The sequence below is a fragment of the Fukomys damarensis genome, unplaced genomic scaffold, assembly GCF_012274545.1.
Source record: "Fukomys damarensis isolate Sample0158 unplaced genomic scaffold, DMR_v1.0_HiC HiC_scaffold_19, whole genome shotgun sequence".
Taxonomy (NCBI): domain Eukaryota; kingdom Metazoa; phylum Chordata; class Mammalia; order Rodentia; family Bathyergidae; genus Fukomys; species Fukomys damarensis.
The window spans coordinates 56,804,009-56,816,039 of record NW_022900931.1 but is presented as its reverse complement, the minus strand read 5'-3'; the positions used below and the strand labels follow the sequence as shown (position 1 = coordinate 56,816,039).

At 53.4% G+C, this 12,031-nt stretch overlaps 1 protein-coding gene across 2 annotated transcripts; it reads right to left on the bottom strand.

Annotated features, from left to right (window-relative positions):
* Positions 1-1,762: 1,762 nt before the first annotated feature.
* Kirrel2 (kirre like nephrin family adhesion molecule 2) lies at positions 1,763-9,064 on the bottom strand. 2 transcript variants are annotated; one of them, XM_010631863.2, is made up of 16 exons: positions 9,013-9,064; positions 8,684-8,833; positions 7,825-7,974; positions 7,510-7,670; positions 6,987-7,137; positions 6,568-6,673; positions 6,327-6,475; positions 5,659-5,786; positions 5,435-5,567; positions 5,073-5,173; positions 4,683-4,902; positions 4,082-4,192; positions 3,662-3,765; positions 3,315-3,380; positions 2,220-2,257; positions 1,763-1,950 (listed from the first exon to the last, which is right to left on the bottom strand). In XM_010631863.2, the coding sequence occupies exons 1-16, from the start codon at positions 9,062-9,064 to the stop codon at positions 1,878-1,880; spliced, it is 1,893 nt and encodes a 630-aa protein (XP_010630165.1). In that variant the 3' UTR covers positions 1,763-1,877. The 2 variants fall into 2 exon arrangements, with proteins under 2 accessions (XP_010630165.1, XP_033621637.1); XM_033765746.1 differs by having other exon boundaries at positions 1,763-2,257; positions 4,088-4,192.
* Positions 9,065-12,031: the final 2,967 nt, after the last annotated feature.

Sequence of the window (12,031 nt, the reverse complement as noted above, 5' to 3'; positions counted from 1 at the left end):
AGCCCCGCCCCGCGCCGGCCCCGCCTTCCTATCCAGGACAATAGCGTGGCAGCTCTGCACAGAGCCGAGCGGCTCTGGAACCCCGGGTGGGAATCTGCGCCAGGTCCCCGCCCCGAGAGAGTCCAGGCGGCCCATCCCAGGCCAAGGCCAAGCCTTGAGACTGGGTCTTGGGTTCTGCCGATTTAGATTTTGAGTCTAACTTCAGGACTCCAACCCCAACCCTCTCTCCCTTTAGACTCAGACACCCACCGTCGCCTTTTGTCCTCCCTCCAGGCACGCCAGCCTCGGAAACCCGCTCCCCTCAAAAAAGAAGAAAATACCTTTTTTTTTTGGGGGGGTACCTGGAAGTGAATTCGGGTCCTTGCGCTTGCGAAGCAGGTGCCACAACCACTGAACTAAATCCCCGGCCCAAAAATCTCTCTCTTGAGACCCAAAAAATACAGGCGCCCAAACTTTTCCCCAATCAAGAACACAGCAAGTAAGACCCAGTACCCCGCTCCCTCAGATCCAGTCTTAGCCCTCGAGGCCAAGGCTCCACCCTTTCTCCCTCAGACCGGAGGAGAGTTCGGTCTTCTTGTTCTGCTTTCCACTGGTCCCAGGTGTCTGGATCTTTAACTCTTGGCTCAAGGATCCATGAACCGAAGTCCCCAGTCCCTTTCTTTAAGGATGATCAAAGTCAGTCACCTAAATCATCTCTATCAAGGACACAGAGCCTCAGAAAAAAGTTACCATCCACCCCCATCCTCACTTAAGGATCAGAGGATTTCCATTTTGCTGCTCCTGGTCTACTACTCAACTCCCCTTCAGAGCTCACTGCTTTGTCCCTTCAAAACAGTATAGGATTCTATTTTCCCTCGCCAAAGGGGGCAGCCTTATTGTGTGTGCGTGCATGTGTGTGCATCTCTGTGGACCTCTACAAGTGTGTCTCATGGGAACACATCTTCAGGGACTTCTCTTTCATTTTCAGCTCTATATGTATATGCTTGTGTAGATGGATATTAGAAGAGCCTACAGTGCTAAACAATTGCCAAGGAGCTGAGAGGTGACCTAGGGTCTTGTCCCTACAATCACTCCATAAGCGAAGGCTACTAGAGGAAGTACTTTGAGACAGGCCAGTGGGCCTCTTTCTTGAAGGAAAGTCATAATACCAGGAGAATACCCAAGACATGTTTGCCTCTCTGGCGTTATTTAATTAAACATAAATATTCTTACCCCCAGTTTCCCTTTAACCTCCATAGTGATAGTTCTCACTTTATCCCCACTCTTTCGGTCTAATTCTTTCTGAGTCTTGAAGGAAGGTAGATGGAATCAAGATGGTGGCCATATTAGGTTCTCAGAGAGTGACCAGTCATCTTGGCAGCACTTTCATCGGCCAAATGAAGTGCCCGTCAAGGAAACCCAGAACAAGGTGGGACCTGTTATACCTTTCATTTTGATCTGCCCCATACTACTTTCCTTATCAGTGCTGGAGGTCATCTTGAAATACCTTTCCTCGATAGCTAGAAATGACTTCCACCCCCTTTCCTTACTCCTGCCACTCCCTGGCCTCAGCTCTCTGCAAAGGCCTATCCACCAACTTAAATGACTTTTACACAGGAGAAGAGATGGACATGGAGACCATAGCCCACTTGAGACATCCCCTTTGGCTGAGCCAACTATGTATCAATGATCCTAACAGTTGTAATGCTAGCGGGCCGGGGATTTAGCTCAATGGTTCTGCTGCAAGCCTTGCAAGTGCAAGGCCCTGAGTTTGATCCCTGATGCTAAAAAAATTTTAAAAATTGTAATGCTCTTTCCCTCCTGTCTCATTCAATGTTCAGTTTTGGAGGAGTAAGAGTGTCAACTCGTTCTGGGACCTCAGAATCCAGAACAATCCATTATGGCAAGTTGAAGATCCCAGGACTCTTCAGTTGGAGAGTTGTCACACATGAGTCTGGAGTCGCTGGTGGGTGGGCGTGGGGAAGGCAGCATATGGGAAGAGGGGAGTTCCAGAGGTTAAATCTGGGGGTCCAAAGGATGTGGGTTTGATGTAGCTGGTAAAAGCTCGAGGATGAGGTGTAGTGAGATAACCTGCTCGGGCTCTATACAGTCTGCAGGGGGGCACCATGTCCAGGTGTGGATTGAAGTCATAGAAAGTAGGGGTCCCTGGAAGTCTAAGGGGAGATGGGGGTGGCAGGAAGAGTCCTCCTCCAGGAGCTTCGCCAAGGCTCAGGCTCACACTGACCCCTCGAACCTTGTAGTAACCATTGGTTGGATCCTGAGGGGACAAGGAGGACTTAGTGAGGTAAGTAACAGTACGAGGAGGTGAAGATAGAGATTCACACTGTGAAAAAGCCAGACCTGGGACAAAAAGACAGAAATGGGAACAGAGACACAGAGACAGACAAACACATAGACTAGCAGAGAGACAAAGTGAGACAGAAAAACAGCCACAGGGGCCAGGGATTTAGCTCAGTGGTTCCGGTGCCTGCCTTGAAAGGACCAAGGACCCGAGTTTGATCTCTGGCAAAAAAAAAAAAAAAGAGAGAGAGACAGCCACAAAAGAAAAAGGGAAAGGAGAAAATAGGCAGACATAGAGACAAAAGGAGAGCAAGACAGAGACAGAGGGATATAGGTTTGCTGAGGGGAGGGGATGCAGAAGTAAGGAGAGAGATTCATCTATCTGACTAACAGCCCCTAGCTTTGATTCCACATCACACCCTGTGCACTGCTGGAGATGTTTCACTAGGCTGCCCTTGACCCCAGGCCAAGAGCAAAATGATCAGACAAAGTCCAGAGGGGTCAGCTCTGTGACTGAGGATTGCACAGCAGTGACTGGGGCTGTATGGGAACTCCCAGAACAGTGGTCATGCTGTGATGGAGAAGCCAAGGTCAGAGTAGTTGTGGCTCCGATGGGCAAAACACAGGCAGAATAATGGGGCCCTTATGAGGGAGGCGTAGGTTCCCTAGAACAAGCAAATTCTGGGCTGAGACTGGAAGAATAAAGAAGGGAATTAGATAGATTTGAGAAGGGAGGGTTTCAGGCCAAGTGCAGAGGAAAAAGGACTGATATCAAGGGCTGTATCAAGGTGGGGACTCCAAAAAAGGAACAGGCCTGGGGAGACAAAGCCAGTATGGGACTTCCAGCAGGAGCAGGGAAGGGATATAAACATGAGGCCTGAAATATGACTGTGATGGAGCTGGATGAGATGGCTTGGGTGCAGGAAAGGGTGCAGGAAAGGGGTTAGGTCCTACTTCTTCCGGGCAGCATAATAAAAAAGGAGGAGCAGAGAGTTAGAGACACAATGAAGGGACCCTCGCATCTCAACACTCACCTTGGTCTCCAGAGCCTCTTTCTCATCCAAAACCAGGTCACTGTGGTCACTGGGCGCAATGGGACCCTGTGTAGAGAACACCGTGAGAAGGAATTGTCAGATGATCCTTTTGCCCCAGGGTCAGACACTAAGGACCTTCAGCCTGGCACTAGAGGCTGGAGGGATCCCTGGGAGTACCTGGGCTGGGGTCTGGACTCAGGAAACAAGAGGGAGGTGGAGACATATTGGGTCTAAGGAATCCGTGGTTGGGGCACATGTGGACTTGGGGAATATTTGAGGGAGATATTTGAGTTTGTGGGTACAGTTAGACTAGGATATTATTGGGTCTGGGGGCCCTGGCATCTTACCCGATCCTCACTGCTGCCTGTTTCCTCTTCCCCAGGGCCCCGTGAACTGGAGGCATCACTACTTCCTGGGATTCGCACCATGTTCTTTTGCTTGGAGAAAGAGGCTGAGGCCCAGACAGAGGTGGAGGTAAGCAAATGGGCAGGGTCACAGTTTTGTGGAGACCAATAATAGGGAAGAGGGAGGACTGAGCCAATCGGTAGGGAATCTGGGAACCAATAAGAACCCGGGAGTGTGTGTGGATGACCTTGAAAAGGCTGAGTTAAAGCTGATGAGGGAGCTAGGGCCCAAAGGTGAGTCCAGCCCTGTGCACAGCTAGAGCCTGGACTGGAGCCGTGCCCCAACGCCAGCAGTCAGTGGGTGAGGCATGTGGGGCTGGAGGGTTGGGGTTTGTGAACAGGGGGCAGAGGCAGGGCTTAGGCACTGACACTTGCTGTGGCGCCAGCAGCAGAGAGCCACCCCGGTGATGATCATAAGAAGAGTCGTGGCTGCGGCTGCTACTCCAGCCACAATCCGCACAGTGGGAAGCAAGTCTGTAGGAAGTAGAAGGAGAATCCTGAGAAGGCTCAGCCATAAGTGGGAGAGACTCTAGGCTTGGGTTTGGTAATTCATGGGCTCACAAGTTCACCAATTAGAGGAGTCCCAAGGTTTTTCATTCTGTCTGTGGTTTAAGGCTCCATGAATTTGGGGCTCCACAAGTGAGAGAAAATGGAAGCTTAAACCCCCTGACTTTAGGGAATCTTAGAACTTGAGGAGACTTTTACTTTGTAGCTTCCCATATTTATAGGTTGCTTTCTTTGGGGTCCCCAAATGTTAGGGGTCTTTCAGTTTAGGATTCTATATTTGAGGCAGTGCATTGTTTGGGGAGGTCTCAGGATTCAAGAAACCCACAGTTTTGAGGTTGCCAAGGTTTGAGGTCTCTGCATTTGAGGGCCTTATAGTTTGGGAGCCTCAGTTAGGGGAAATCTTGTATTTGTGGGGTTTGGAATCCCTGTATTTGGGGTCTTCAGGGAAGTATCTCACCTCTACGGCCTAGGTGGACCCGAGTGCCTGCCTCACCCAGCCGGTTCCGGGCACTGCAGTTGAAGCCCCTGCTAAAGTCAGACTCCTGAGTCCCCGAAATGTGTAGCACAGAGATCAGGCCTGGACCCTGACCCCCAAGACCCTCTGGAGCTGGGAAAGTCTCCACCAGGAACCTGCCTCTGGACCCTGCCTCCAGGAAGCCCTCATCCCAAGACCAGACCTAAGGGCAGGAAAGAACAGCAACAACAAAAAAGGAAAGTGAGATCATTGAGGAGGTGGGAGAGAGGAAGAGCTGGCAGGGTGCCCAGAAAGTCAGAGCCATTTCAGGGGTCCAGGGGGAGGTCAGGGATCATGGCTGAGCTGCTCACGGTAGGGGAGACTTTTCCTTACCACTGCTTCTGGAGCAGGGGAGGCAAACACCAGGCACTGGACACGGGCAGGGCCAGTCAGGAGGGCGGGTGCAGAATGCAGAGCGGTTACTACTGGGGGAGCTGGAATGGAGATTGTGAACCACTCAGGAGAGAGCTCAACCTCCTCAAAGCTGATTCTGAACAAAGTAAGACCTGGGTTCTCCATAACCCCAACTGACCAGGCCACAGGCCGTGCTTCTCAAACTACTCTGATCCCCCTCAAAGCCTTCAACAGGTCCAGCTCCAGTCACTAGACTCCCATCTATAAGCTCCTTTCAAGGCCAAGCCCACTCCCATTAAACTTCGTTGCCTCTCCCCACCTCTGAACCCTACCAGTCTCACCGTTCACAGTCAGCCGAGCCTCGGCTGCGCCACCCCCCAGGCCAGAGCGCCCTGGCTCAGCTCTGCACACATAGTCGCCTGCATCCTCAGGCCCCACTGATGCAAGTCGCAGCGTGGGCCTGGAGCTCAGCACCTGGGACAGGGAAGGGGCGTCAGAGGCAGGACCTTGCCAGGAGGCTGAGTCCACTGCCAGCTACTGCCACAGTCCCCAGATCGGGTTTCACCTGTGTGCCACCGCGGCGGGTCCAGGTTATTCGTGGGAGGGGGTTCCCACGCCAAGCACAGCTGAAGGAGGCATCTTCCCCCATGTCCACCGATATGGCCTCTGGCTTTGCCTGCAGAATCGGCCCAACTGGAGGAAGTAGAGGAGGGGTCACGTGGCGAGGACGAAATGAAGCCCCCAACCCAAGAATCAGCCTCTCAGAAACAAAACAAAACAAAACACAAGGGCCCAAGCATAGGTCCTTGGTCCACTACACTCCTCCCACTTATTGTCCATGCTTACAGGCCCTGGATCTATTTCCGAAGTTGAAAATATCACGACAGAAACATCAGACACAGTCCAATTTCAAATACAGCAGCCCCTTCGGACATCTGGCCCACTTCGGACTGAACCTGCATAGCCAAACACTGCATATGTTCTTTCTTATTTGTTTTTGTTTGTACCAGGTATTGAACTCAGGGCTTTCTCACTGAGCTACATCTCCAGACCTGTTTTTTTTAGACAGGGTCTCATTGAGTCGCTAAATTGCCCAGGCTGGGCTTGAATTTCTGATCCTTCTGCCTCAGCCTCCTAGAACGCTGGGATCACAACCATTCCGGGCCCCTCCCCACACAGCCCGCCCCAGTCACGCCCCACTTTGACCACACCCATGGCCCCGCCCCTGCTCACACAGCACATCCAGCGCGGTGCTGCGGTTGGCGCTACCCACAGCGTTGCTGACCTCGCAGGACACGGGTTCAGTCAGGAACGAGGCATCTGCTACAATCTCCAACCTTGGCCCGCGGGCCCCGAACACCGGGGAGCCCCCCTTCGCCCACCTGCGGAGGTGATGGTGCTGTTGATGTTGTCCCACCCCTCTCTAAATCCGTGCTTTCCCCTTTCCCGACTGTAGAGAGGTCTTTGCCCTCACCTGTAGCCAGTGACAGGAGGCTGGGCTGTGGCCTGACACAGGAAAGTGACTTTTTCTCCCTCCTGAACAGTCTGTGGCTCAGCAGACAGAGTCACCACTGGGGGATCTGGTGGGGGGACAACGATACTGTTGGCCTACAGGGACCTGAAACACCCCCATTGCAGTCCTTTCCCCAGTACCTCCATCCCAGGAAGCTGCATCTCCAGTCCCTTTCTCCCTTTGATCCAGGAGTCTGGGTTTCTAGCTCCCATTCCTCCAGACGGCCCATTGTGCCATCTTTTTGTCCTCTCCTGATCTATGTCCTGGAGTCCAGGATCTGGATTCCTCTTACCTCAGGGACCCCTGATCCACAATTCCCTCCTTCCTCAGACCCAGGAGTCCAGGCTCCACCCCCTCTTCCTCAGGCCAGCTGAACTCACACTGTAGGGTCAATGTGATAGCCGTGTCCCTCCCGGTGGGAAGTGCCTGGCTCCGGGCTCTGCAGACCAAAGTAGCTCCATCATCATGGCTGGAAGGGGTCAGGAATAATGTGCTCTCCACTGACCCAGTGGTCCCTTCCTTCAGCAGGATCTGGAGGGTATGAACAATAATGACTTCATCTACCCCTTATACATAATAGTGCTGACTATGTGTCAGGCACTCTTCTAGACAGTTATAAGTATTAACCCTAGAAGTACCCTATAAAGTACACACTACTATTGTCCCCATTATATGGATAAGGAAACCAAGGCACAGAGAGGTTAAATAACATACTGAAGACCAATCACCTAGCAAGTGGCTGAGGCAGAAGTAGTCTGGCCCTAAAGCCCTCACCCTGAATCACATTTCAAGAGGGCCAACCCTTGAGCCTCAGCCTCCTTCTCTTTTGGATGAACCAGTGGTCAGCGTAGACCCCAAGTTTCACTGGATGGGGAGGGGTTGGCAAAAGGATTTGGACCTGACCTGGGGGAAGGCAGTCCCATCCAGTTGGACCCCATCTCGGAGCCACAGCAGCTCTGGGTTAGGGCGGGCTTTCCCACGGCTCCGGCAGGTCAGGTTCGAAGGAACTCCAGCAACCAGAGACACAGAAGGTCCACCCAGCACCTGGGGGGCTTCTGGGGGCACTGAAGGGTAGAGATATAGTCAGAACTGCATCCTGGGCCCAGAGATCCCGATCTCAGCTCCAACCCACCATCCCCTGGCACCCTGAACTGATAATCCCATGTAATACTGGCTGCCCCCCTGGGCCCCCAAGAGACAGGTGTTCTGAATCCTCACCCAGCACGTGCAATTGGGCTGGTCGAGATCGGAGGCCTGCTTGTGTAGCCTGACATTCATACAACGCCTCATCCTCGAGCTCCACAGGCCTAATGTGGAGGTCATGCTGGCCGCTTACTGCATCCCCTGATATCCAGTACCGGGACCACCCTGGAATCAGGGAAGAGACAGTCACACCATGATTCCAGGCCCTCACCTGGTCATCCATTCCACAGGAAGATACTGTTTCAAAGTGTGCTCTGAGCTGGGTGTGCTGTCACACACTGTAATATCAGCACTCTGGGAAGCTGAGGCAAGGAGATCATAAATTCAAGCCCAGCCTTGGGCAACTTATCAAGACCATACCTTCAAATTAAAAATTAAAAGGACAAGGGATTTTGTTCAGTGCAAAGGCCCTGGGTTCAGCCCCCAGTACCAAAGCCTGGGTTGGGGGAAGTGTGCCCTGGATTCAGAGAGATTCTAATCAATTCCCAAGGTAGAGTCCCTGAAAAAGTGGGGATCATGCAGTTAGCAAAACAAGAAAATAATTTTACAAACATGAGGTACTACCTCTAGGTTATGATAGGGAAAATGAATAAGGAGGCTTTTGGGAAACTGTCAATGATCTAGTGTGGCGGTTTATAATTATTTGGCAATGTGTCCACTTAGGCTTACTGAACTTTCCTGCATTTATATCCCCAAACAATACGGGTCACCCGCAAAGAAGCAGCTCAAAAACCTCACTCCCAATTGTTTACTTTAGTCCATTGATCTCCCAAAGTTGAAAATATCACAACAGAAACATGGGATACAGCCCAACTTCAAATACAGCAGCCACCTACTCCAGCGCCACCCTTCCCTGAGCGGAGGACAGCCTCACCTGGCAAGTCCCTTTCGCCGCCTAGAGCCAGCCCATCCTTGGTCCACTGAACAAGTCCCCTGTATGAGCCCAGAGCACAAGGCAGCCAGGCTTCCTCCCCCAGCACCACCACGAGGTCCTCCGGCTGTTTCAGGAAATGGGGCCACAGACCTAGGAGAATGAGGGGCAGCAGAACCGAGCTTTGCATATTCAAGAACTCTCTCATTCAAGGACCCAGGAGTCCAGCTCCCAGATTCAGAAACTCGGGGCCCTCCCGCTTAGACGCAGCAGTCCGTTCCCCTGGTAAAGCCGAGGCCAGCAAACGTGTCCGTCTGCTCCCCCTCCGGTACCTGCACGCCCCCTGTAGCAGAAGAGGAGGATGAGGAGGGCGGCGACCAGCATCCTCAGTGTGTGTCCCAAGGTTCGCTAGACTTGGGGCTGCACTGACTTCCCTCCAACTTCTCGCTGGGCTGCACACCTCTCACCACCCTGGATCGGAACCCTTTCCACGCCCCACTCTGCGAGCGCAGAAGCTTCAGACCCTGGTCTCTGCCCCGGGTCCCCGAAGTCTACACCTCCGAAGCCTCCGGTGCTCTGAAACGCCTGCCAGCTCCGCACCTTCGGTCGGTTCCAGACCCCGGGGTGTGGGGTGTGTGGAGGGAGCCGGATCCCGCTCGCCCCGCCCTGGCCCGCCCCTGAGAGACCCGCCCTCTTCCCATTGAGAAACTCGGATGAATGGGGCGCGCAGGCCTGGGGTTGCCCAGCGGGCGGGCGCCCCAGCCCACTTGGGGTCTGGGAGCCGGAACACCTGGATCCAGAGAGGGGGTCCTGCCTGCGCTGGACACCTGCGCCCCGTCGGGGTGGGGATGGGGGCTGGGGGTGAGAAGGAGGGAGTGGCGAGAGAATGGAAGAAAGTGGCTCAGCCCGGGTCCTGGAGGGACCGCGCTGAGTGGAAACAGAACTATAAATGGGAGCCCCTGGAGCCTCCCCAGTTTCCGCGCCCTGGGGAGGCGGGGCTCAGAACTCCCCTGGGATTGCGGGTCGGGGAGAGGGCACCTGGGTTCCGGAATCCACCTGGGATCCCTGGAAAAGGAGGCTCAGCTCCCCACTTTTCAAAAATTCTCCTCAAAATCCCTCTGTTGCCTAGTTACCACCGCAAACCGTAGCACGCCCTTAGATCTAGGAATCCGGGCAGCCAGCCCCTCCTTTCCCAGGACCCCGCAATCCAGGCCCAGCCCCTCTCCGCACGGGCGGATAGGGCCCCTCGGCCTTGGTTGCCCGGCAACGCCTGGAAGGCGGGGGTGTCCCGGCTCCCGCAGGCCGGGAGGCTGGGAATCGCGCAGCTTGTGCTGACGGCTCCATGCAGCCCAGCTGGGGCGTTCCCACGCTGCGCAGCCGGCCAAGCAGGTGGGAGGGACCCCCAGCCTACAGAAGGGGTTGGGGGTCTGGGACCCTGGGCCTGCAGTTCTCAGACCTGCAGCAACTGAAAGTCTGCACTGAGGTGCCTAGACGTTCCGGGCGCCTTAGTACATAGAAGGCAGGGGTTTAGACTTTAAGGGATGTAAGGGACTGGTCGTTCAGCTCTGCTGGCTGAGACCCTGATGATCTGAACTCCCTGTGCCTTGAGGCCTACCGCAAGGTGCTGTTAGGTCAGGGTCAGAATATCTAGTCTTAACTCTAAGAGCCAGTGGATTTAACCACCAATCCCCCCCCCCACAAGCCCAGGAGGATTTGAAAATCAACACACAGTGAACATCTGTCCTAAATCCTGTGTATTCCGGGGGAAGGGCCAAGGATTGGAGACCTGAACTAAAGGGTCCTTGGAGAGAAGGGTTGGGGATTTGAATTGTTGAGTCTGAGAGAAGGTCCTGAGGTCCTAATTCTGGGGTCCTGAAATTCTGCTTCTATGTGGTGAACCCAGCACTTGAATTTTGAAATAGGATGGACTTGGGTCTAGGACTCCTGTGTCTTGGGGAGGAAGTCAGGTGATGAGGCTGTTTTTCCAGACACCTGCCGCTGCTTCCCCTCCTGGCTCTCTGGGGCCACAGGCTTAAAAAAATGGAGAGCTGAATCCCAGGAGCACACAGAGAAGGAAAACAGCCAAGGTGGAGGATGGAAGGTTTGTGCTAATTAAAGGTCCCTACAACTGACAGCTTTACACCCTGGCCCCCAGGGACCCCATCTGGTAAGGGTCCCATGACAACCCCCCAGGACTGTCTCCAGCGGATATCCCAGGAGGTGAGGGGGCAGTTGGGAAAGGGACTGCGTGGGGCTGGGGGGATTTGTAGAGGAGTGTCAAGGGTGGAGCTCCCGAGGCTTGGGCCAGATGCTTCATCTTTTTCCTGGAGGAGAACCAGGAAAGGGGGTCTCAGGAAGGGGGAGAAAATGAACAGTTGCAATTCCTGAAGGAGATAAGCAGGCAGAAAGAGCTTAGCCCATGCGAGTGTGTATGTGTGCACTGGGGTGGGAGGCCAGGCCAGGCAGTGTATGGTTATAAAATGAGGATCAAGACTCAAAGCTAGGGAAAGTCAGTGAGAAAGAGACACAGGCAGAGGCTGATGGAGAAACATTTATTGAGCTCCTGGTGTGCAAGAGACAGAATGTGGGGTAGCTGGAGTGATCAAGATAAGAACAGATACACAGAGGTATAGAGACAGTGAAATAGTTAAAGATCAGAGGGGGATCTCAAAGAGAAGAGAAAGATGGATGAGAAGGAAGGAAGGAGGGCTGGGGATTTAGCTCAATGGTGCCGCTGCCTGCCTCGCAAGAATAAGGGCTTGAGTTCAAGCCCCGGTACCACAAATAAATAAATAAATAAATAAATAAATAAATAAATAAATAAATAAATATAAAAAGATTAAAAAAAGAGAAGGAAGGAAGGAAAAGATGGAGAAGATGGAAATAGGGTCAGAAGGGTGCTCACATGGCCTTTGTCAAAGGACACCTGCACTGGCTGCTGGCAGACTGGAACTCTGTTTTTTATTCCCACCCCTGAGTGCCTTGCTGCCTGCACCCTCATGCTGAAGATGCTCTCACACACACTCACTTTGCACATGCATTACAAATCACACTGCACTCACACCTCATGCTCACGCACTCACGGGTGTACTCACACCTCTGTGCACACAGATAGCTCACCTCCCTCCCACACACTCCCAGGTTCACACACTCTTGTGCACTTCTAAGCAAAGATCCCTGTCGCTGAGGCTGATATCTCCTCAGGGAAGCAAGGGACTTGCCCAGGTCATACATCCAGGCAGGGAAGAGCTGGGGAGCCATCCACCCACACGGCCCAGCTCTCTGCTCTCCCTGCTGAACTGGGAGATGGTCCAGGTCTGACCTGCTCTCCCAGGCCCTGGTGTCAAGGGG

Bases quoted from the DNA above. Each gene is read 5' to 3' on its own strand.
- Kirrel2 (XM_033765746.1), bottom strand. From the start codon at position 9,064: ATGCTGGTCGCCGCCCTCCTCATCCTCCTCTTCTGCTACAGGGGGCGT. The intron at 4,903-5,072 runs GTAAGGAAAAGT...TCCTGCCCTTAG, and splicing joins CCCCTGCTCCAGAAGCAGTG to GTCTGGTCTTGGGATGAGGG. The intron at 2,258-3,314 runs GTGAGTGTTGAG...TTGTCCCCTCAG, and splicing joins AAGAGGCTCTGGAGACCAAG to GATCCAACCAATGGTTACTA.